Source organism: Patiria miniata, unplaced genomic scaffold, assembly GCF_015706575.1.
Source record: "Patiria miniata isolate m_02_andy unplaced genomic scaffold, ASM1570657v1 HiC_scaffold_10, whole genome shotgun sequence".
Classification (NCBI taxonomy): domain Eukaryota; kingdom Metazoa; phylum Echinodermata; class Asteroidea; order Valvatida; family Asterinidae; genus Patiria; species Patiria miniata.
Genome location: NW_024037048.1, coordinates 6,163,818 through 6,188,943, shown reverse-complemented (window position 1 = coordinate 6,188,943; position 25,126 = coordinate 6,163,818). Strand labels below are relative to the sequence as shown.

At 39.8% G+C, this 25,126-nt stretch overlaps 3 protein-coding genes across 3 annotated transcripts in view; 1 reads left to right on the top strand and 2 right to left on the bottom strand.

The window, feature by feature from the left end:
* The window catches only part of LOC119736351, a 31,713-nt gene extending 28,929 nt beyond the window's left edge, over positions 1-2,784 (top strand). The window contains exon 19 of the mRNA XM_038210366.1: positions 228-2,784. Within this exon, the coding sequence (XP_038066294.1) occupies positions 228-497 (270 nt within the window). The 3' untranslated portion in view covers positions 498-2,784. The remainder of the gene's footprint in view (positions 1-227) is intronic.
* Positions 2,785-4,902: 2,118 nt separating this feature from the next.
* LOC119736363 (coiled-coil domain-containing protein 170-like) lies at positions 4,903-17,564 on the bottom strand. The gene is made up of 10 exons (XM_038210378.1): positions 17,132-17,564; positions 15,983-16,053; positions 14,812-14,863; positions 13,393-13,491; positions 12,149-12,538; positions 11,130-11,315; positions 9,407-9,724; positions 8,588-8,788; positions 7,640-8,056; positions 4,903-7,047 (listed from the first exon to the last, which is right to left on the bottom strand). The coding sequence occupies exons 1-10, from the start codon at positions 17,327-17,329 to the stop codon at positions 6,526-6,528; spliced, it is 2,454 nt and encodes an 817-aa protein (XP_038066306.1). The 5' UTR covers positions 17,330-17,564; the 3' UTR covers positions 4,903-6,525.
* A 515-nt stretch (positions 17,565-18,079) lies between these two features.
* LOC119736335 (cytochrome c oxidase subunit 7A1, mitochondrial-like) lies at positions 18,080-21,230 on the bottom strand. Its single transcript, XM_038210365.1, has 3 exons — positions 21,060-21,230; positions 19,630-19,782; positions 18,080-19,232 (listed from the first exon to the last, which is right to left on the bottom strand). Exons 1-3 carry the CDS (start codon positions 21,129-21,131, stop codon positions 19,095-19,097), a joined length of 363 nt encoding a protein of 120 aa, XP_038066293.1. The 5' UTR covers positions 21,132-21,230; the 3' UTR covers positions 18,080-19,094.
* Between the last annotated feature and the right edge of the window lie 3,896 nt (positions 21,231-25,126).

Sequence of the window (25,126 nt, the reverse complement as noted above, 5' to 3'; positions counted from 1 at the left end):
CCAAATGCTGTACAACCTACAAGCCTACAAGGCATTGTCCGAATTTCGCTGGGACTGGCCAGAACTTGTCAAAATGTCACAACTTTTCTTGGTTCAGCATTTTTGTGCTCATATGGCAAACATGTTTCTGGTTATCACTTTGACATCACAAACATGTTTCTGGTCATGTTCGCAAAAATGCACTCCAGCTAATATGACAACTCTTTATGTGAACAATTTGTTAACAGAAAGGGGACAAGACGGCTAACAAAGAGAGCGATCCAGACGCACTGAAGACAGCGGTGGCAGACGCCGATCGCAGGAAGGCCACGTCGTTTGGTAACACCTCCCCCAATGGTTCCCCACCCCAGGACAAACCCCTGAGCAGACCCCAGAGCGTCACACCAGCGGGCAAAGCCAACAGGGCGTCGTCGGGGAAACCCAGAGCACAATCTGCCGGGGTCGGAGGTCAAGGGTCGGGGTCTGTTCAGAAATCCAAAATGTGCTCCATCTTGTGAAGATTCTTCATTTTTCATCGCTATGATATGTCTTTTTAGGAACTTATTTCAGGGCCTTGGAAATGAATTTGGGAAAAAGGGGCCAAAGGTTTGGTAGGCATGCCACTTTTAGTTTAAATATCCGATTTTTGGAAAACTCTGACCAAACGTAATATTTTAAGCACAAATTGGGTTTGTCCAAATCCGCTGTGTGGAGAAAGATTACAACCACACATTTTTATACTTATCAAAAGAAACTTGTAAAAAATTTTGAAATGCAAAACGCTAATTTTCTGTGTTGCTCAAAAATTAAATTCAAGTGTGATAATTAATGCATGTGCTGTTAAAGGAAGTCACATCGTACGTGTAGATGCATGATTTCAGGAGTGTACATTTTTTTTATAAAGAGGAAATTTTACAAAAAAAGCAGCTACGTATATGTGTATAGCATTTATGCTATTTCTCTTGGAGAAGAAATGATGCACCGGTGCAATAGGAAGAGTGTTCCTATGTGAAATTGTGTGTACCTAAAAGTATTTTAGTTTTGTTTCTGTTCACATCCGTAATCAAATTAGCTCTATTTTACATGTTTGAATTTGGATAACCATTGTGTAAATTTGCATTTTTATCGAGTTTATGCTACATGTGTGTTTTTGGTTTTAAAAGGGGACGTGAAATTATCCCCCCTAAATTCCCAAAGACCAAAATTGTGTAAACCAAATTTAAGGGAGTTTGTCTTTTAGAAACCGATTGATATTTATGTGTTGGTCTCTCCCTGAGCAGTCTAAGGAATATCCCCTTGCATTACAAGGGGTAAAGGGGTAAAAATTATGCAAAACAAGACTGCGTCTTGACCTCGAGATTCTGACCATTCAGCGGGCCCCTCATCAAGTTAACCTATTGTATTGCAAAAACATGGCAGTCAAATTGACCAATCAACAGCTTAGTCCACGTTTCTGATCGCAATGACGTCACAATTTCTAAAGTAAACTCCTATTGGCTGGCGCGTGGGGTCACATAAAATTTGCATGCTCACATAATTATATCAGACATTGGTTACGGAGAGGGCTCTGCTGCACACTGGATGATACTCGGACTACCCCTGAGCCCCTCCCCTAAAAAGTCACTGTTTCTTGATAGGTTTTTTTTAATGGAAAAGGTTAATTATGTGACCATCATGGCTATGTGACTTGAAGAACATTAATAGAATTACTCTCCATTGTTCTTATTTGCCCTATAGTTCTTTTGTATTAAGTCACAGTGTGGGAATTTTTTAAACGTGCAAATCAAATGGCACAAAAATGTTGCCAAATGCCATCAAGAACACCTTGTTTTTTGTTTCTGGTAATGAAACCAAGGATTCCTCAAAAGCGCCCTAGGCACTGTAGCTCGCGAGCCTGAAGAAACCTGTAGAGAGAAGACAATGAGAAGAAATTACAGTTTTACAGGGAGGAAAACCCTAGAAAGATATTCTGGGGAAAACCTACGGAATCAGATGCTAGAAAACCCAAACCACATGTGGCCAGGGCAGGAATCAAACCCGGGTCACAACGGTGGAAGGCGAGGAAAGAACCGCTGCGCCAACCTGACTCTCTGTTAACTTCCAGAATATAATAAAGTCAAACACCTTTATAACAAGGTCCTTGGGACTTTACAAATGACCTTGTTATAACAGGTACCTTGTTATAACAGGTACCTTGTATTAACAGTAATGGGGAGCAAAGACTTGGCACCTAAAATGTTGTTTGTTATAAGCAGAATGTTGTAATTACAGTGCTCTTCTTATCAGGGTTCGACTGTAGTATTCAAATTAACATACCAAAAAAAAAACAGTTTTGTGATCAGTTGAACATGCCCTAAACAATAGTATTTGCATAGGTCTTCCAGATATATTGCTAGTTGTTCACGGTCAGAGGTCTTGAAGAAGAAAGGAACCTATTCTAAAGCCCGATTCTAAGCGCTGGGATTTTTCCAGATTTGTAGATTACAGAAAGGATCCACGAAACAAGCACTTCTAATGTTGAGAGGCAAGTGGATGTATGATTAGAAACTGTTTTTCTGTTGTCACATTTATCAGACATAAATCATTTGCCGTCCATAAATTACACTTCTGTGACAATCATAAATATACTCCAGCAAAATCTGAATATTTGTTTTGCTGTAGTTAGGCCTTTTATGAACTTACGGACTTGGGTTCGGTTTGCATGAAGGTTTTTTTTCTTTCTGTATTTGATTATTCATTCATGTTTGACATCACTGTTCACATCATTACAGTGTTTTCTGGTCTTTTATTTGATATTGGAAAGTACATCTTCTGGCGTGTTGAGTATGTAAACCTGTACATTGGGTCTCTTATTGTAATTAATAATTACACATTTAATTACTAAGGGCATTCGCATGGATCCAGAGTACCAACATTTGCAGATAGTTTTTTTCTTATTACTGTTTGGGAAATTTCTTGCAAGCTGCTAGCAGAATTTCCGAGCAAAAATCAAGCAACCATTTATAGCAATCAATATACATGTACATTTGGTATGTTTTTTCTATTAAAGCAAACGTTTTCTGACATGTCTGAGCTGGGCCCAATTTCACGGTGCTGCTTAGCACATGATTTTCTGCTAAGCAAAGCCTCCGTCTTTTTCATGGAGACCATAAGCACAGCATAAGGTACCCTTACTTCAAAGACAAAATTTGCTTAAAGTGACGTAACAATAGAAATCTCCATGCACACACGACCGCTAGCACATCCATGCGGTGAAATAGTGCTTGAGGTTAGCAAATTTGTTTGCTTTGCTAAGCGCAACTCTTCTGCTGTTAAAGAGGTTGTGGAATGCTCGAAGACATTTCCGTCATTTTTCGGGTATATGTAGCCTAAGGTGTGATGAAATAAAAACGACTATTGTTTCTGTCATGAAATGAGTACAAAAGGTACTTTTGAGAGCTGTTTTTCAGGTCCAGTTTCGACCCGAACGTGCAACTGTGTAAAAGTCGTCGTTGCGGGCAGCAAACAAAACACAGTAAATCGTGACGTAATAAACAGGACTCGTGTATGCTACTGCCATTGATCTCCATATACACAGACACAGACACATATATCTTCATATACACAGTCTGTGTATATGGAGATCACTGGCTACTATACTGCGCATCGGGAGTCCTGTTTATTACGTCACGATTTACTGTGTTTTGTTTGCTGCCCGCAACGACGACATTTACACAGTTGCACGTTCGGGTCGAAACTGGACCTGAAAAACAGCTCTCAAAAGTACCTTTTGTACTCATTTCATGACAGAAACAATAGTCGTTTTTATTTCATCACACCTTAGGCTACATATACCCGAAAAATGACGGAAATGTCTTCGAGCATTCCACATCCTCTTTAAGCTGCACCGTGAAATTAGGCCCTGAGCGTGTGTATATTCTGATTACAGCACCACAAAATTGTACCATAAAATAAATTTGGGATGCAGTGCGCTTCCTATAGTCATAAATGCCAAGTTGACACAGCATTTTCTCCTATATTTTAAAAAAGCATGAATTAATATGTTGTGTATTACCAGTTGTGGATTTTAGTCCCTCACCTTTTTTCAGTAGAATTGTCTTTGCAGAGATGATTATCGTGAGTGATGTGAAAATATATTTAATTAGATACCGACAGTCGAACAACAGTCGAACAACGTTTCGTTGTTTTATTTTGTATGTGTGTTATCTCTCTTGAAACCTTCAGTTTTGAAACATGTTGACTGATTGTTTTCACCAGTGAAAATACCCCCCTCCCCTCGGTGAAATCAAAGAATTACTTTGAAACACCCCAAAATTAATTTAAACAACTTAAAGACAAAGATTTAGATCTTTCCACCCCTGTGAATATTTCAGTGTGAACTAGATGCAGTGCGCCATGGTGGTGCCTTGTGCACAACTAGCTTTTTAGTGCCAAAATTGGAAATGTTTCTCAGTCCCAGATTCATGTCTTATCATCATTTTTTGCAATGACTGACCTTCATTGATATGATATATAGAGAAAAAAAGGGGCGTCAGGTTGCAACATTCTTTCCTGACTTGTCTTGGAAGCATTCGGTTTAAATCCATTACTATCCATTTAACTCTATTTTTCTCATCACATTCCTATCCCGTTCTACTTTTTTTCCGTTCCGTCCTGTAATGAATCTTTGTGTCAGTGACCCAAAAGCAACACAGATGAATAAAAAAGAATTTTTTTTATAGTTAAAATATAATATAGAAATAGAAAATTCATAAAGAGAATTGAAATTCACTGGGTGAGCAACTTTAAAAGTGAGCAAGCCAGTTTCCATTTGATGCCCAAGATTCTGGGATTTACACCATTTTTACACCCTTTTCAGAATAATTTTGACTATTTCTTTCATTTTTGAGGAGACTACAAACAAACGCAAATAAATTAAATCTATTAAGTCTGCATAATTTTGGCTCATCATTTTAATATTGACCTGTCCTGCTACCTACCAACAGTTTTATGTACAAGTATTAAGCACATAAATGTTCATCAAAATGGGTGTCTATTTAATCTGAAGAATAACTTCATCTGTTTTGATCAACTTTTTACCAAACCACAAGTTAAAAATGCCAGGCTGATTTTCAAACTCGGATGGTGGAGTGCCACTTCAAACGAAAAGTTGTTTTTACGTTGTTATAATACAACTCTCGTTTTATAGAATACACTAGATTTAATTTCTTTTTTAAAGCGAAAAGTAGAAAGTCCTGAGTTATTGGGGTTTGTAGCTACCAACAATTGTCACACTCACATTTTACAAGTCAAAAATTCTTTTCAACATTCATACCTGGTGTACTACGTACACAAAAGACACAATAACTGTCTACGAAAAAATATTTTTAGTTTTTAATAATAATATATTTTTGCACATTCAGCTTAATTTACAGACTAGTTTTATACATGATTGTTTTAAAACGAAAACGTTCTAGTTCTAAAAAGATTTTAAAAATAATTCTTAGGAATGTAGAGTCGATAAAACGGTATTTTACAATGTACAGAATAGTATTTTTTCCAGCGCTGATTGTACGTCCTTTCTTGTCTGATGCTCTAACTTGAATACATGTACATTTAAATAAAAAATTGCAGTAGTTTTCAAACTTCTTCTTCCTTACAAGTGCAGACTTCATAGCTGAAGATAAACGCAGGCAAACCCCTTCTCTTAGCAATTTTTTTTGTTACTGGTTTATTTTACCTGCATTATTCAACACATGGGACCTACGGCTTTACGTTCCATCTGAAGGACGAAGCAATAATGGTCAAGTGTCTTGCTTAAGGACACAAGTGTCAAGACCGGGACTCGAACCCACACTCTGCTGATTACAAACACCAGAGTTTGAGTCCGGTGCTCTTAAACGCTCGGCCATGACACTCCACTAACTTCTGGTTTTAAGAGTTACTGAGTTCGTTGTTTTTGCTGTAACACAAATATTTGAATTATAGTATACGTTAACACAGTAGCTTGCAAATTTCCCAACTGGATTGTATTCTCCCTTTGTTAATTTTTTATTTAAGCTACTTAAACTATGAAAATGTTTTCAAATACCACTATCAAAGGTTAATGAAGTTGACAAAATAGATTGAAGTAAAACAACAAAAAATCTAGATTCAACCTAATTTTTCTTTGAAGAAAAAAAAGACTTACCCTGTATTTGATGTACTGAAATTGACTTTAAAAAGGGTGCAATCTAAAAAATTAGACCACGTAAGTGGATGATTTATGTTATCACTATAAATGTATCTGACAAGTCACAAGTCTAGGCTCACAAACAATTCATTTACATCATCAGCGACAACATTAACATTTTTTTTTGTTCGGCAGCTATTCTTGACATTTACTTTATATTTCAGTAACTTTAAAGTCAGAGTAGTCTTGGCCCAATTTTGAACCTCAAATTCATCTCCGCTTCTGGTCATACCTCTGGAAAAAACAAAAACAAATAGAAGCATGGAATGCCCAAACCAAACCTAAAGCAAGAAATTGAGATGAAGTCAAGGAGTTGAAAACTTAAAGCCCCAGATTTAGTACACTTCAGCGTGGTGCTTCCTGCGTCGTGTCGGAGAGACCGACCTGGGCCGCGGACGGCGCGAGTGCCCGCCAATCAGCGTCGTGGCCTCCTCGTATCCCTGCCGGAATCCCTTCTCCATGTTCTGCAGGCTCTCGTCCAGCCCGAACGCTGTGATGGCGTGGGAGTGGTGCGCCTGTATCAGCTTCTCCAGCCTGGAGATGATCTCATAGTCGGGCACGGCCAGCGTGGTGACGTCCATGCCGAGCATGCGGGCGATGACCTGCCTGAAGTCCACCAGCTGCCGTTCCCGCCGCTGGACCTCCTGAAGCAGAGCCTTGGTGGCCTGCAGGTCCTCGCTCAGGGCTTTGACCGACTGCTCGGCCCGGTTGTGCAGCTGGTTGGCCTCGTGCTCTGTGAACTCCAGCTCTTGCTTCATGCCGGCGATCTTGCGTGCCTGCTTCTCTTTGGTCTTCTCCAGCTTTTGCAGGGCTTCCTCAAGCTCTGAGATACTGTTGTACTGATGCATGGACGTCAACTGTAAACACAAATTTGAATAAACAATACACTTACTTCCACTTTCTCAACAAAAATTAAGATTGACAACAGGTTTACCAAATCAGAATATCCAAATGCAAATTGGTTATAGGGAAGTATCAATAGAAGGCGAAGTCATGTGGTAAGTAATTTTGCTATATCATCAGAGGGAGCCTGTCAATTAGTATATTATATATATATCGTGAAGCTGCTAAACACCAAAAGTTGCTTAGCACAGCAATAATTTCATAGTTTAATCGGGGGAAAAAATTTTCATGACAGCTGACGCCACTTCAGCTGTTGTGTACAAAGTCTCAAATTTTTGAAGTATTTCCTAACAATATTGGAAACGTTTCTCAGTTTCAGATGCATGTCATATCATCATTTTTGCAATGACTGTGACCTTCACTGAGATGATATATGAAGAAAAAGTGGCGTCACGCAGGTTTTAACATTTTTTCCCCAATCGGGTTACAAACAAAACTGTCATGCAATGGAAACTGCTTACGACGGATTCTCAGCGAGGAAAATTCAGAAACATTCTGATCTAACAAGAAAATCCAAGAAGTCTATCAAATACCAGTGAAACTCACCTTCAGATTGCTGACGTCCAGCATCTGTGCCTTCATGTCGATGATCAGCCTCTTGGCCAAGCTCAGCTCTCCTTTCAGTCTGTCAACCTCCTTGATCAGCTTGCGTCGGCCCATCTCGGTATCATCCCGCTCCTTCTGAAGTGAGGAGCGTCCAGCCATGGCCTCCTCCAACTGGGTGATCTTCTTGCGCAGCAGGTCCAAGTGCAAATCCTTGCTCTCCAGCTGCTCCTTGTTGGCCTTGAGCTTGCGCTGCAGGGAGTAGACGTGGGTGGTCTTGTCAGCGAGAGTGTCGCCCTCGTTGCGCATGAGCTGCTTGGCGCGGGCCATGATGGCATCCCCGTTCAGGTCAAAGCCCAGGTCCAGGGCGATGGTGTCCAGTTTCAGCACAGAGGCAAGTGACTCCAGGAATGCCATGTACTGTGGACAATTATTACAAAGTTAAATCATTACAAAAATGTTTCAATTATTTTCAAATCAAAATAGCTATAGTTCATTAAAATGTGCCCTTTTTTTGGAAGGGGGGATGGATGTGCAATTAAACTTGTTACTTTCTTTATGTTTAACATTACATTATTTTAGATTTCTGACAAAAGTTCTGGGACCTTGATGGAGTTTGAGAGGAGGCAACAAGATTGTTTTGGATTTGTCAACTGGATATTGTAATTCAGGGTATTTTTGCTTAAGCAAAAAAAAGGGTTGAATTTAGCTTCAATTTTACACTAGAAACTGTCAGAAAGAGATTTAAGACGCGGCACAGAAGCAGCTTGATGTACGGTGCACTTTATCGTAAACAGCGCTCACTAGCCTCAGTTAAGGGCCATATTTCTGAATTGTCACAGTCGGCTGAAGAAGAATACTGGTGAGCCCTCCCCAAAAGAAAATCCCGGGACGTCCGCTGAAATAACCTGACTACAACTCTGTGTGGAATCGAGTGCCACTGCAACACACCTTCAGTCTCTCCCCGCGCAGATTCTCCAGCAGGACCCCGTCGGCAGACAGGCTGCTCTCCAGCTGCCTGAGGCGAGCCTTCTGATCCCCAAAATCCTCCTGTGCCTCCTTGGCCCGCTTGATGGTCGCCTGGTGCAGGTTGGCCTGGCTGTCCAGCTGCTCGGTCAGGTTCTTGATCTTGGTCTCCAGCAGGTCAACATGCTGTGTGAAGGTAAAAGGAGACGAGATGCATAAACTTAAAGATTGCGACGGGAACAATGACATTTCAGTTGGGGAAAAAACAAACAAGCAATAAGAAAATCGAAGTTTGCTGAATAGGTTGTTTTTCTATGTGACTTGTCTACGTAACTTTACACAAGTTTACATAAACACTGCATATACGGAGTGTCTGACAGAACTTGTGAAATTTTTGTCACAATCTCTCAGACAGCATTGAGGATACAGTGCTCGTAAAGTTAGGTTGGTAAAGAGCGAAACACTAAAATTTACATTCTTCCAAATTGAAAATCTCCATTAAAAGTCATGTGACCAGGCCCGTCACCAAAGGGGGACAACCCCCGATAAGCAACTGGCCCCCCATCAGCAAAAACCACAAGCGTAAAACTTACATATCAGTTTTTTCTTGTGTTGGGCCCCCCTAGCCTGTACTGTTGCCCCCCCCCCCCCACCCTAATGCCCGGCGCTGGCGAAAGTGCTGCAAGTGACTCTTTAGTGGAGTTTGTCAAAGTTTAAGCTCTATGAATCCATTATGAAAACTAACAGTTTTGGAAAGCAAGTTCTTTTTTTTCAGCCCCTAGGATTGCTGAATGAAAAGCTCACCGTTGAGTATTCTCTGCTGTCCACCTGCAGATGCTTGACCCGTTCCTTGATGGCCTCCTCCCGAGCATCGCACCGGCTGCCCTCCCGCGACAGTAGCAGGGCCAGCGACTCCTTGAAGCCCCTCAGCTCTGCCTTGGCCACCTCGGCTTCGTGCCGCAGGGTCTTGGTCTCCTTGCCCAGGGTGGACATCCTGCTCTCGTGGTGGTCCAGCTCCTGTCGGTGGCTGCTCCAGGCCTGCTGACTGGCGTCGACACGCCCCTTGAGCAGGGCGTTCTCGCGTTCCAGCTCATTGCGGATCTGGAGTGCTGCATCCCTCTCCTGCAAATAAACAGACAACAAACACATGGCTAATAAAAGCAACTTCTGAAAGAGGGATATTTTGTTATGTATCTTTTTACTGAAGGGTTATGCTGACACTCATTCCAGAAGTATTTAATTGTTTTTTGGTTGTTTAATGTGACTTTTTAGTCAGTTCAGTTCAGTTCACATTTATTGCCCTTCTGCACTGGGGCCAATTTCATAGAGCTGCTTAAGCACAAAATTTGCTTAAGCACAAAAACGTCTTGCTTAATAAAATCAGGTTACCGGCCAAAACTCCATGCGATTGTTATGCTAAGTAAACAACAGCTAAATACCAGTCACAAGCAATGTACATCACATGGAGTTTTGGCCGGTAACCTAATTTTACTAAGCAATGTTTTTTCATGCTTAAGCAAATTTTCTGCTTAAGCAGCTCTATGAAATTGGGCCCTGGACACAAGAAATAACAAGATATAAGGAAATATACAATTGCCGGCACGTACATGGAGGCATATTTTGGAAGCCGAAGCTTGTATAGAGATGCCTTTAAATAATAACTAATTAAAGAAATACTGAGTATAAAAATGACGAGCCATACAAATCAGACAGACACAACAGAAAAACAGATGTACAGAATGACCAAATTGTCGGATGAGACAAGACAAAGTGATTACATTGACTGTAAAATTTCCTTCTAGGTCAATCATCTAAAAGTTTCCAGGTTTGCATTCGACAGTTTCTTGTTCAATTGGGTGCACTGAGAAGGAAAATGCAATGTTTTATAATTGTTCTTTAGATTTATTATTATTTTATTATTATTATTATTTATTCGACCTCAACAAAGAATTACAAACAGTGATACAAAACCAAACAAAAATTACGCAAAAGTTGTTGAAAACGCACAACAAAAGAAACGTAGAAACATGTAATTTAAATTATTAAAAAAATCATGAAGTAGAGGGCATGCACTTTAAATGACAGCTGGAGTGGGCTTCCCAATTGGGAGTTGAACAATAACCAGTAAGACACAAAAAATCACAAAGAAAACGATTATGTGGGTCAGGGACCGCAAAAGCGAATCTAATCACTGTTGCTCGGAAGCATGCGGACCCGCACATAATGACAAATGAACAGGACAAAAAAGGCAAACACATGCACAAGAACAAGATTACAAATGGCAGGGAAATAACACAATAAAGGGAAGCCCGAAGATTAAACTTAAGATTAAGTAAATTGCGCTATAATGTGAGCTGGTCATGGAAGTGTGTCTTGAGACTGGCTAGAAATGAGTTTAGTGAATTAAGCACTGCAGAATCCCGGATTGAAGTAGGTAAGTGATTCCAGAGTCTAGGAAAGCGACTTATACAAGGAGAGTTTGAGAAACATTTAAATGGTTAACTACCTAGCTGTCAAGCAAACTTACCAGTCTGAGTTTCTCCATCGTGTTGCTGGTGTCCATGTTGTTCCTCTGGTCCCGGTTCATCTCAGCCACCAGACGCTGGATGGTCTCCCGGCTGGCCTTGGACTCCAACTCGCTGCTGTTCAGACTCTCTTCCAGCGACGACAATTTTCCTCGCAATGTCAGATTCTCCTGGGTAAGCCCCGTCACCTAAAAGAAGATAGTAATTAATCGACACACGTACATAATTAATACAGTTCTGTACACAACTGCAACTTGAGCAACATGCAGGCATACAACTTTTTCTTGGATCAGCTGCAACCGATTTCACAAAAAAAATGTGCAGCTTGCACCATGCGTCAAACTTACGCAACAAATTTGTTGCACAGCTGCACAATAAACTGTGTGACATTTTAAATAATTTAAACACCTTGGACGAGGATAAAAGCAGCATTTACGACGGCTGTTTGTGTGTAAATTTGTTCGTTCCTGAAACAGTCGTTGGATCAACTCAGCCCGCCATTTTGAAAATTATTTGATCCGCCTTTATTCGGAAATCGTTCGGCAACTCTAAAAAATAAAGTTACGAGTAATATAGAAATGTGTTTATTTCAAACATAAAGTTGTGAGTGTCTTGTATCAACCTCGATAAGTTGTGCAATAACGGGCTCCACGACAGTTACGATTTGCTGGTAAAATACGTCATTTTCAGTGGCCACACCACAACTTACGCCACCTAAAATGATTGCGCAAGTTACGCCATAATTTAATGCGCGGACTTACACACTATCCGACTTTGGTGAAATGTGTCACAAGTGAAATGTTGCGCAACTTAAGCAGTCAATTTTGGCGCAAGCGGAGTTGCGCCATTGCGTGAAATCGGCTGCTCGATTTCCTTGATTTTCACTTTGCAGTCCTGTAAAGTTTGGAAGTTCTTGAGTTGCATGCCTGAATATGTTTGTAAATAATTTTTCTCAAATTCTGCTGAAAGACAGTTTGCCTTTTTGCCAGGATCTCACCGAAGTCAAACTCCCGAATCTCACCTTCTTGACGACCTTCTCAGGCGTCATCTCCTCCCTGCTGACCACCCCTTGCAGGTTCAGGAACACCTCGTTGTACTTCCTCTCCCAGGCCTGGGCTCCTCGCTCCGCCTCCTCCCTCTCCCCCAGCAGCATCCGCACCCTCGCCTCCAGCTCCAAGACTTTGGCCTGCTGTTCCTTGGCCTCTTGCTGCAGGGCCTCGATGGTGTACTGGCCCCTGGCTTTGATCTGCTCGGTGCTGCTGGAGCATTCCTGCAGGTCGCCGATGCGCGCCCGCAGCGACAGCATTAAGTTGGACTGGCTGGAGTTCTCTTCATTCAGCCTGTCAATCTCCGCCTTCAGTTCCTTCATTTGGAGCTCCCGGGCAAGGACCTTGCTCTGAGTGTCTCTTAACTGTTAGAAAAAAAGTTAAGATATTTACCTCTAACTCTATCGACCTAATCCCAATTTTCACAGAATTTGAGGCTGTTTATGGCATTATTTATACAGTCAACTCTCGTTAATACAAACTCGTTTGGACCTAGCCAAATGTTTGTTATATCACAATTTTGTATTTCAAGAGGAACATCAGTCCCATTCATTGTGCACATAAATACACAGTTGGGACCAAGGCTTTGTGTTTGCTATAACCAGAATTTGTATTAACAGTGTTTGTACTAACGAGAGTTGACTGTACTGAGTGACACTGTAAGTCAGTCAGTGAGTTGGTCAGAGGCCAAAATATAGGCTGGCCCTGTATTTTATTAGTCAACGAATAATGCCATCTGTGCGACTCTTAATACATGATGAATATGATCGATTTGAGGAGTTTAAATATTCAATATTGGGTTGTGCCCTTCACCAACGTAACTATAAATACAGTGTATCGACATAAGAGGCTTTTCAAAGCTTGGAATTTTTGCCATGGAGAATGTTCCTAAAGGTAAAACCAAATTTTTCTGAAAAGAAGTCAGTCTCAGCTTAATTGCAGTTCGGCATCAAAAAAAGCTGATGAAAAAATACCATTTTCACCATGTTTGGGGATTCATGTATCAAATCGTGGGATTAATATTTCCAACTTGTTTTGAAAGACATATTATGCACTGACATATTTTAAAGATTGATCCACACAAATTTTCACAATGAAAAAAAAAAGTGCGAAAAATACATAAATCAATATATATTAGAATATTTACTCAAGGGGGAATTTTTTTTATTAACTTGGCAAGATTTTATAAAAAATAAAAAACTGATTATCATCTACTTACTTCTTCAACAAGCTGTTCGTTCCTCAGCTGCAGCTTTGCAAAAGTGCTCGAGTCCACGGAGGATTTCAAAATGGAGTCCCGTGTGTAAAATGCATCATGCTTAAAAGAATTGAATGGACAGAAAAACAGAATAAATTGATCTACAAGTATTAACTGAATGAAAGTATTGATCTTCATCAAATGATTAACCATCAAAATACGTGAATACCAAGTGCTCTTTGAAACAGATGGGTCATACATGCATAGACATCAATCTGAATCAGAAAAGTACACGAGAATGGATTGAGATTCCTTGCAATTTCTAAAGCCAGTTCAAGCAAAGAAGTAATCTTTCATTTTATAATAGTTGGTTGCGGGGCAGACGCAATAATATTAGCAAATTAATTTCCCCTCAAATTCAATCATGCAAGTCATCCGAATCTTTTTTTTGGGGGGGGGGGGGAATAGTTTAAAGATGCTTCCCCATGCTTTTTTCGAGTTTAACCCCAACTCCCTAGGGGGTGTGCAAAATTATATTAAATTAGGAGGTTTCAGGACTGTTAGGGCTATCCTTGAAAAATAGATTTATTTTTCAATTGCTATTTTCCTAGCAATAAATGTATTGTTCACTTTTGAATCAGACATTGAACAAAACAATCCACCGACGATTAGTTTTTGAATATTTCTTCACAGAATTTGAATTTACTGGCTGCCAGCCAATTAACTCGGCTCTCACAGGACAGGTTATTTTCGCGGGGTTGCAGATGCCCCAAATCGGTATAAAGTAGTTTTTTGTTAAAGCTATAGTCCATCATTTGTAATTTGTGCATTTTGTTCGTTTGAAGCAACAAAAGAGTTCAAAATCTAATGAAGGATACTAAGCAACTAACCTGATAAAATTTCAGCTAAGCTTCAGCTGTACATTCCGAGAAAAACAGCATTCTAAGATCTCAATTTCAAATCAAAAGTTACTGAATCATGTTTTGAATTGCAGCTATACGCGACGTCGCGCACTGATCCGACGAATCATAACAACCGCGCGCGCGTGTGCGTCGTTCCAATACTTGTGCGCGCTCTGCTGAATAACAAAACGAAATACTAATTTAAATTTTCCTACGGTGCTTCTTAAGAATCACCGTTGGAAATGCCTTCTTTCGTTGATTACTTCAAAATGACAGCTTCCCAGAAAGAATAATTTCACAGGGAGTTTAGTTCCCTTACTATCTTTCAACCAAGTTTGTTTTTGAACAATAATTACGCCAGTTACTTTTCGGATGGCTGCAAATGATGGACTATAGCTTTAATACAAAACATACAAATTGAAATATCGTGAGGAGAATTTTTTTTTTTTTTTTAAGAGCATGGGTATGCGTCTTAAATTATCTACAATCTATTTAATCAGAATATAGTTTTAACCAGAAATAGTAAATTATTTGTTACCTTTTCGTCAAATGAAACATGCTTTCTGTGGACTGGCGTTCCAAGGTCAGCCCTGTCAAGAGATTCAAAAGAAGTTCAATCAGTTTTTCATTCAAAGAAAAAGTAAAACGAAAAATATGATTTCAAATATTTTTTTTTTTTAAATATTAAGTGCATGATCAGGCATTGATTAAAATTTAAAAACAAATTCTTTGAGAAATACAAAAGTAAGTTACATGAGGTATTCAAGATAACAATTAGCTTGTGGTTAATGACTAAAAAGATTTTTTCACAAGTGCTGATAGATGTGTACTGCCAAAAAAACCACTTTCTGTTTCGTGACTTCTTTCTCTGAGTAACTGTTATACCTCTGATTTTCTATATTATTTCTTTATACTTGTTACAGTAACTTGAATAAAAGCATGAAAATAAAGGTCTCTGCATTGAATTGTGTGTTGTCACAGATTTCCATAAAGATGAATTTGGATAAAAACCAACAGATTCCACACCCCCCCCCCCCACAAAAAAATCCAAAGTTGTAATGCAAATTAATTAGATCAACTGAACGAAAACATTAAACATACTTTGAATTGTCAAAATTTTTGATCACAATTACTTAAAGGGAATGTACATCATTAGCTTTTGCTGTAATTTTCAGAAATGAGCTATTTGAGGGGTTAGTATAATAGATCAAAATATTGTTACACTGACATGTTTGAAGTTTTGTGTTCGAAAATGCTGAAAAAACCTAGAAAAACAAAAATGTTCAAGTAGTCTGGTTCCTTGACTCCACTAAAGATAAAATGGACCAATTTATAGATGCCGGAAAATTGTAAGGTAAGGGAACCAGTCTAGCTGGCCTGCACCCGTTCATGAACATGTAACCAATAGCAAACAAAATTTAGACTGAAAAAAGTGTAAAGTTGGAGCAGTAATTGAAAAATAGTTAGGTTTTTCCAACGGTGGTCGGCCGACCACCGTTGGAAATGTATACAAAAATACCATTTTCTTGAAAATGACTTCACACCAGGTGCCATAATTTTACAGGATGCTTTAGACTGTCATTTACCAACATCCTAGTAAGGTATTTCGTAAAAACTTGGTAGTTTTATTTTTCGATGTTTGCAAATGTTGTATATTCCCTTTAAGTAAGCATAAGCAAATAAACAATAGAGGAAGAAATATTCTTTACCTAGACAACTCTTGGATTAGTTTATCTTTCTTCTCCAATTCGTTCTTCATCAGTTTCACTTGGTCGTTCATCTACACAAACAGGCCATAAAAAAAGTAAGGCTCGGACTGAACACGTATACGCAACAAAATCAATACATCAAGTGGTTAGCGCAGGCAATGAAGCATAAGATACGAAGGCAACAGGAGACTGGTGTTGCTATGGATACGAGATGGACCCATTTATTGCACACCAGTGATGGAGGCACGTGATGAATTGTAGCACGTACACAGCTCCAGGCAAGTGAACAAGATTTTCATAATGGGCATATTGTATGGCGCATACATGCACGCATCACACAGAGATTAAAATAAAAAGGACCACAGAATCACCAAAAATATCCTAAGGTCAATAAACTTGAATTACTTGGTATCATTCTGATGTGAGATGTTATTATTTTGTAAAATTTCTGTTGACATTAACACCATTATAGCTATGACATTAATTAAAATTATCGTGACCTACATTCCAAATTTTTTTTTATATATTCCCAAATGCAAGTAATTATTTAAGTAATTGATTCCATTTCATTTTCAATATTTTTTTCCAATTATCTCTCCTCTGTTCACACAAATACAAGGAGCAAAACATTTAAAATCCAACAAATTTGCATAATATAAATCAGCAAACATGTGCGTAAAGACAGTTGAAATATTTTCATTTTAGGTCCTTAAGTTTTTAAAGTGTTGAATTAGTTGGCTATATAATATTTGCAGTTTCAAAGCGAATTACAATGCACAACATGTGCAAAAGGCCAAAAAATGTAGTTTTTAAGGTTAGAAAGGAATAGGTTTTAATTAGACCTCATTGTTCTGATTTGTTTGTTTTGAAGAAATTTGTCCCTTTTCATTTCATAACTAATAATTTAAACATTCTTTTACTTTGGACATTTATCTATTTCTCTCTTCTTTTAAGGGTAGCTTTTTCTTTTAATGCCGAGAGTAAATGTTAATTTTTAGCCAAAACTGATTTTAATTTTAGGTTTGCTTATAAAAAAAAATGCTAAGTATCTAGTTCCAATTCCAAATATTATTAGCTGCTAAATTATGATAAATAACCTTTAATCTGTCGGAAAAAAAGTCAGTATAAGATTACAGACAAAGGACTTACATCTTGCAGTAATTTCTTGGACTGTGGAGGCGATGGAGCGTAGCCGCCGTGTGTTGCTCCCACGGGCGGTGCGGACCGATTATGCCTCAACCTCTCGATCTCCTCGTCAAGAAGCAGCAGGCCGCGATCAACGGGCCGGCCCGCTGACGAAATCCTCGGCAGTCCATTGCTCGGAGACTGCCTCCCAAAGTACGACATATTTCACACTTTTTTCCCCGATCTAAATCGGAAGAATGTATCTTGAAAGTTTAGATTGTAAAAACGTGTTCGGGTGCAGCGTGCGAGTAGCGGTGTTGTGGTGTATTACTCGACCACCGTTCATTCATTGATGAGGGATATTTTGGTCGAGCGTAAACTATGCCGCTGTTGATATGGGCAACTGCATCAACACAACAACCTGCTCGCTCGATGGACTTCTCCCTGCAAAAATGCACCTGTATTTAGCTGGTACTCGGTAATTGATGGAGCGCGTGTATAAGCCAGGCGGCAAGGGTTGCTGCTCACCAGTGTTTGTCAACGTGACGTCACGCATATTTTACTGCATAGTTTTCAAAACGTCGGCCTAATTTTAAGCTGCGGTTTCTTCCCTGGCATTAAAAGTAGTTTTAAACCATCAGTATCCAATCCTGTGGAGAATACTCTTGTTTTTGGTCTTAAATACACGGAAGCAAAAAGGAGCACCCATATTCCTTCGACGTCCCTCATGTCCACGGCCATAATTAAGTTTGCTGAAGCCACAACCGGTGATGAATCCGCGGTTTCACGTGCCAAATTAGGGCCTGCATCAATATTTTTATCCCGTCAGGATGCGCACCGCGCACATTTAGTTAAGTGAGATAATTATGGAGGAGAAACAAAAACAGATTTGATTTTAGAAAAAAAATGTTTTGTCAACTTTTAAGAAATAATCTATCAAGCAAAGAAATATGCGCACAAACACAATAGACATAATGTGGACAAACATAATATCGCTGCACAAACTTTTTATTCATATTAATCATGCAACAACTTCAATGAAATCACCACTTCACTGAAATTCACAATTTGAAATTAACTTTAGAATATAACCTCTTCAGTCAAACATGTTCACTCAGTTAAAACTTGATAGGTTAACACCACTGTATTTCTAATGCTATTGATAATTTTCATCAGTAATTCAAAAGTTAAGACAACAGTCCACAAAAAAAGCTCACTTTACATGACTGCTGACTCACGGGTCATAGTAATCTTCAGGAAAAACATCCAAAACTGATTTCCACCAAGTAGAAAACACAGCTGAGCTAACTTACATTACTTAAGCCAAAACCTTTGACGCATACCTGACAAAAGTAATATAAAACAAATGTAATTCCAACTGGTAACCTCCTTTTGCTTTATAGAAAAATGTGTGATAAGCAGTTATTTTCACATACATGAAGCATGAGATTGGGACTTGATCTCAAGGAAATGATTAAGCGAGAAAGTAGACTGCAGCCAGAATGGGGTGGACATTTTAAGCAGTACTAGTGTTACAGAAACCAGGCATGCAACTGGGAATTTAGAAATAAAAACGAGGAAATTCCAAACCCAACATGACTTTGTACTGTATTTTTCAGTTTATAATGGCATGAGAAGTAAAAAATGAGGAAATCAGCAGATCTGAGGAAAAGTTGCAAGCCTAAGAAACGTTTACCCTGATGATATCAACCAGTATGTACATGTGCATAATATCCGTGTACATGTATTCTTATGTTGGGTGTATGGAATTGACGTAAATATTTAATTAAGCAGTTTTTTTCACATATCTAGTTGCTTTGTGTTCTTCATGTTGAACAAAGCCCCTGTGCTGTAATAATTCAATTAATATGTTCCATGCATGTAATTTCAATTGTTAGTAAAACAGAATTTTTCAATCAATCTTTATTTCCTTTTGTGCAACCAAATAAAACAATTCAAATAGTAAAAGATCCTAGTTAATTTAAGGTCACTTTTTGGGTTTGGCTAGATTATAGAGGGAGTAGCACGTCCAGGCTGTGCCAAAGACAGTCAGAGCCATGATGACGCTGTAACTGACTCGATCTGTGAAACCTTTCTTGAGATGGACGGGTAGACCATCGGGTCTCTGCAAATAAGAAGTAAAACAACAGTGCATCAATTTCAATTTAGCGGGTTTGCATGGTTGAGACTTCATCTTGGGAGAAGTTGGGAGATGTACAATTGTACATGTGTCTCTAAAATGGAGGTGGTTTTGACAAAGATCCTGCCATCATACAAAAAATTAGGCCCTGCATTAACTGTTTGGGAGTCAGGTTGGTGTAGCGGTACTTTCCTTGCCTTCCACCTCTGTGACCCCGTTTGCACCCCGCCTGGACCAATTTGTGGATTGGGTTTTCAGTCCCTAGTACCCGATTCCGTGGGTTTTCCCAGGAATATTCTTCTGGGCATTTCCTCCCACCTCTAAAACTTTACCTTCTTATGATGGACTTAAGGGAAAGGGGTGTGTTGAAGTTTTGCCTCACCTGGAACATTTTTTGACTTTCATAAACTCTGTTTCTGATAAGATTGCCCAAAATGCCATCTCCACCCATGGGGCTCTTGTGTCTGGCTACTGCTTTGGGCTTCTGGTCCCAAACAATCTGGCTCGGCTCAGCAGGTGCTTCAGGTTTCAATCCCTGTGATAAAACAATTAGAATTGTCAATACGCCGTACATGTACACTTCATAAAACTGCATTAGAAAATCTGCATTTGAAAATTTGAAGAACAAACCTGTTTAATAAAAAATTTAAAAAAAGTACAAACACACACAAGAGCAGGCTATTCCAGTTTCTTTCAGAGTTATAGTTCAGAAAATAACTGGTTTTTCCAAAACTTTCTTCCTTCTGAAATTTCTCCTGAATTCTCCACCATGAACCTGGAGATTAATTGGTTTTATTCACGGGTCGGCCATATTAAATTGAAAGCGAGGTAAAATCTTCATTTTTTGAACTTGAGAATAGAAATGAAAGTAATGAAATAAAGTTAATAAATTAATATCAGTTTGCTCTGATGAATAATTTAAATTTTGTGATTAATTTGTATGCTAATGTTTTAAGCCACATTTAAAAAGCCACACTTGGAATGCATAAATAGTCAGGCACTTCCCCTTTCAACAGTTTACAAGGCCTATGTCGTATTTACACATACGTAATATTTTCGGAACGACTACGTCGCGCAGCAATGTCGCACACGCGCATGTGTGAATGAACTAATACGCGATATGTTGCACTATTTTTGAAGTTAGCATGACTTTGTCGCGTAAATGTAAACATGCTCATTGATTTGTGCATGCATATTAATATGCGTGACAACATCGCTTATGACTTGTGTAAATAAAATTCAGGGAATCTGACCAAAATGGCTTCATCATGAATAAAATTATATGAGGTCTGATCCCCAGAAACTTTCTTCCCTCAGTTTCACATACATCATGTACATAGGCTAGCCTACATGCATTAAATTAAAGGCTAGTTTATAAAAACTAAAATATTTTTAAAATAGGCTGATTACATTTCAATTGAGCAAAGCAACAATGTGTGAAAAGAGAGCTACTTCACTCTGTCATGTCTGTGTAGGCCTAGGCTAGGCTATTTTAATTTAATAACAAACATGACAAAGACTGAAAGTGAAAGAATCAGAAAAAATGTTGCAACCTGACGCCAATTTTTTCTTCGTATATCATCTCAATGAAGGTCAGTCATTGCAAAAATGATAAGACATGATTTGAATCTATATCTGGTACTGAGCAAAGTACTGAGAAACATTTCCAATTTTGTTAGGAAATACTTTTCTTGACTCGCCATCATGTCCATAGACTTTGTACACAACAAACGAAGTGGCGCGGCGTCAGGTTGCAACATTTTTTCCAAAGTTTCATGAGTAACATTTAATATAGTGCACAAATTGCATTACCGCGGGTGCGTATGCCATTTGTGGTGGTGCAGCACCAACTCGACCGCTCATTGAGTTAAATTTGTACGCCATTTTCCAGCAAGTTCGGACTCGGTCGAGCAACAAAATCACCGCTCATCAGCAAGCAGTTCGGCCGGCCGCTGTTCATTGTCTCCACAAGAGGGCGCGCCATTAAACCGGTCTCGATCTGGTACCCAGTATCAATTAGTCTATATTGCATTCAATGAAGAATGGTACCTGTTTATTAGAAAAAAGGTCACGTACGCCATTTTCCATACGATTTCGTGATTTGCGAGGTTGAGGGTTTGGTTGGAAAAAGAACGTTTGAAAATCGGTCAAATTAGAAATGAACAGAGCATTGGTAAGTTTGTAGTATAGCATATACATTAAGTGGGTGTAGGTTTGTTCGCAATTGAGTACTTTCTGTTAAAAATTCATTCTTTTGTTCACAAATTTACTTTTTTGAAGTTCGCCAATTTTTGTTCACGAGAGGGCGCACTAAAACAGATACATTGTTGTACATGAACACCGTCTACGTCTAAAAAGGTATACTCTTTTTGGAACACCCTGCCCTAGCTAGAGTGAGTAATGAATTAGTGTCATAAAATGTGACTGAAATACTGGACTAAAAATACCGTCACCCACACATTTAGCCTGACTGCGTCTGGCCGTACAGTACTATCGCAAGCTCTGTAGTACGGCCAGACGCTGAATGCTTCCAAAAAGACTGAATTTTTTTGGCCGCCGATGTAGCGAGTTTGCTACATCTTCCGATCGCAATTATCTTTTCATCCAGGACACAAATTTCCAAAGTTAAGGTTTGTAGTCGTAGAGCAACTCATACCTTTTCGAAAAAACGTTGTTTGGTCTCAATATTTTCATCCATCTGGCCACAAGACGAATTTCAGTCATCAGATTCCACAAAGATCGTCCCCCATGCGATACCCCATGCGATTTCAAAATGGCGGCCGCGCTGTAATGTATGCAATATGCAGGCGCGCCCACGCAAACTCATGAATATGCATAAACAGTCTGTGACGTACGACCTCGTGTTTTTGGATGTACGGCCCCGCCGCACGCACGTCCAAAAACACAAGGTCGTACGTCACAGACTGTTATGCATATTCATGAGTTTGCGCGGGCGCGCCTGCATATTGCATACATTACAGCGCGGCCGCCATTTTGAAATCGCATGGGGGATCGCATGGGGGACGATATTTGTGGAATCTGATGACTGAAATTCGTCTTGTGGCCAGATGGATGAAAATATTGAGATCAAACAACGTTTTTTCGAAAAGGTATGAGTTGCTCTACGACTACGAACCTTAACTTTTATACCCCGCCAGATTTGAGACCAAAAATTTTGGCACTATATGCGTGTAGATACACTACACACTACACCAATAAAGCGCCCTCAAAAGGCAGCAGGGATAAAGATCGACGAACACAACCTGCCGACAGCGTGACATATCTTATGGGCTTATGGAAGCATGAGCGATATGCATACAGAGGAATGTACCCTCTATGTACAGCACATGCACACAATGCCCCACACAAAATCAAAAGGTGTACTGTACACCATCTACACAGCCTACAGCATCTACACAGTACTTAAGGGGTCTACAGTATCTACACAGTGGTTAAGAGATCTACAGCATCTATACAGTGCTAAAAGAGGTCTACACTATCTACACAGTGCTTAAGGGGTCTACAGCATCTTCACAGTGGTTAAGAGGTCTACAGCATCTACACAGTGCTTAAGGGGTCTACAGTATCTACACAGTGGTTAAGAGATCTACAGCATCTATACAGTGCTAAAAGAGGTCTACACTATCTACACAGTGCTAAAGAGGTCTACAGCATCTTCACAGTGGTTAAGAGGTCTACAGCATCTACACAGTACTTAAGGGGTCTACAGTATCTACACAGTGGTTAAGAGATCTACAGCATCTACACAGTGCTTAAGGGGTCTACAGTATCTTCACAGTGCTGAAGAGATCTACAGCATCTACACAGTGCTGAAGAGATCTACAGCATCTACACAGTGCTAAAAGAGGTCTACACTATCTACACAGTGCTAAAGAGGTCTACAGCATCTTCACAGTGGTTAAGAGGTCTACAGCATCTACACAGTGCTTAAGGGGTCTACAGTATCTACACAGTGCTGAAGAGATCTACAGCATCTACACAGTGCTGAAGAGGTCTACAGCATCTACACAGTGCTGAAGAGATCTACAGCATCTACACAGTGCTAAAGAGGTCTACAGTATCTACACAGTGCTGAAGAGATAAACAGTATCTACACAGTGCTGAAGAGGTCTACAGCATCTACACAGTGCTGAAGAGGTCTACAGCATCTACACAGTGCTGAAGAGATCTACGGCATCTACACAGTGCTAAAGAGGTCTACAGCATCTACACAGTGCTTAAGGGGTCTACAGCATCTACACAGTGCTGAAGAGATCTACAGCATCTACACAGTGCTAAAGAGGTCTACAGCATCTACACAGTGCTGAAGAGGTCTACAGCATCTACACAGTGCTTAAGGGGTCTACAATATCTACACAGTACTGAAGAGATCTACGGCATCTACACAGTGCTGAAGAGGTCTACAGCATCTACACAGTGCTTAAGGGGTCTACAATATCTACACAGTACTGAAGAGATCTACGGCATCTACACAGTGCTAAAGAGGTCTACAGCATCTACACAGTGCTTAAGGGGTCTACAGTATCTACACAGTGCTGAAGAGATCTACAGCATCTACACAGTGCTAAAGAGGTCTACAGCATCTACACAGTGCTGAAGAGGTCTACAGTATCTACACAGTGCTTAAGGGGTCTACAATATCTACACAGTGCTGAAGAGATCTACGGCATCTACACAGTGCTTAAGGGGTCTACAGTATCTACACAGTGCTGAAGAGATCTACAGCATCTACACAGTGGTTAAGAGATCTACAGCATCTACACAGTGCTTAAGGGGTCTACAATATCTACACAGTGCTGAAGAGATCTACGGCATCTACACAGTGCTGAAGAGGTCTACAGCATCTACACAGTGGTGAAGGGGTCTACAGTATCTACACAGTGCTAAAGAGGTCTACAGCATCTACACAGTACTAAAGAGGTATACAGCATCTACACAGTACTAAAGAGGTCTACAGTATCTACACAGTGCTTAAGGGGTCTACAGCATCTACACAGTGCTGAAGAGATCTACAGCATCTACACAGTGGTTAAGAGATCTACAGCATCTACACAGTGCTTAAGGGGTCTACAATATCTACACAGTGCTGAAGAGATCTACGGCATCTACACAGTGCTGAAGAGATGTCTACAGCATCTACACAGTGGTTAAGGGGTCTACAGTATCTACACAGTACTAAAGGGGTCTACAGCATCTACACAGTGCTTAAGGGGTCTACAGTATCTACACAGTGCTGAAGAGATCTACGGCATCTACACAGTGCTTAAGGGGTCTACAGCATCTACACAGTGCTTAAGAGATCTACAGTATCTACACAGTGCTGAAGAGATCTACAGCATCTACACAGTGCTTAAGGGGTCTACAGTATCTACACAGTGGTTAAGAGATCTACAGCATCTATACAGTGCTAAAAGAGGTCTACAGCATCTACACAGTGGTTAAGAGGTCTACAGCATCTACACAGTGCTAAAGAGGTCTACAGCATCTACACAGTGGTTAAGAGGTCTACAGCATCTACACAGTGCTGAAGAGGTCTACAACATCTACACAGTGCTAAAGAGGTCTACAGCATCTACACAGTGGTTAAGAGGTCTACAGCATCTACACAGTGCTAAAGAGGTCTACAGCATCTACACAGTGGTTAAGAGGTCTACAGCATCTACACAGTGCTAAAGAGGTCTACAGCATCTACACAGTGCTTAAGAGGTCTACAGTATCTACACAGTGCTGAAGAGATCTACAGCATCTACACAGTGCTTAAGGGGTCTACAGTATCTACACAGTGCTGAAGAGATCTACAGCATCTACACAGTGCTAAAGAGGTCTACAGCATCTACACAGTGCTTAAGAGGTCTACA

What these genes read in the sequence shown, in the direction of transcription:
- LOC119736363 (XM_038210378.1), bottom strand. Translation starts at nt 17,329, where the DNA reads ATGTCGTACTTTGGGAGGCAGTCTCCGAGCAATGGACTGCCGAGGATT. An exon ending in ACGAACAGCTTGTTGAAGAA is followed by an intron (nt 12,539 to 13,392) that starts GTAAGTAGATGA and finishes TTTTTCTAACAG; the next exon opens with TTAAGAGACACTCAGAGCAA. An exon ending in ACAGCAGAGAATACTCAACG is followed by an intron (nt 8,789 to 9,406) that starts GTGAGCTTTTCA and finishes ACCTTCACACAG; the next exon opens with CATGTTGACCTGCTGGAGAC.
- LOC119736335 (XM_038210365.1), bottom strand. Translation starts at nt 21,131, where the DNA reads ATGGCGTACAAATTTAACTCAATGAGCGGTCGAGTTGGTGCTGCACCA. An exon ending in AAATGGCATACGCACCCGCG is followed by an intron (nt 19,783 to 21,059) that starts GTAATGCAATTT and finishes GTTTTATCACAG; the next exon opens with GGATTGAAACCTGAAGCACC. An exon ending in AAAGTCAAAAAATGTTCCAG is followed by an intron (nt 19,233 to 19,629) that starts GTGAGGCAAAAC and finishes TCTTATTTGCAG; the next exon opens with AGACCCGATGGTCTACCCGT.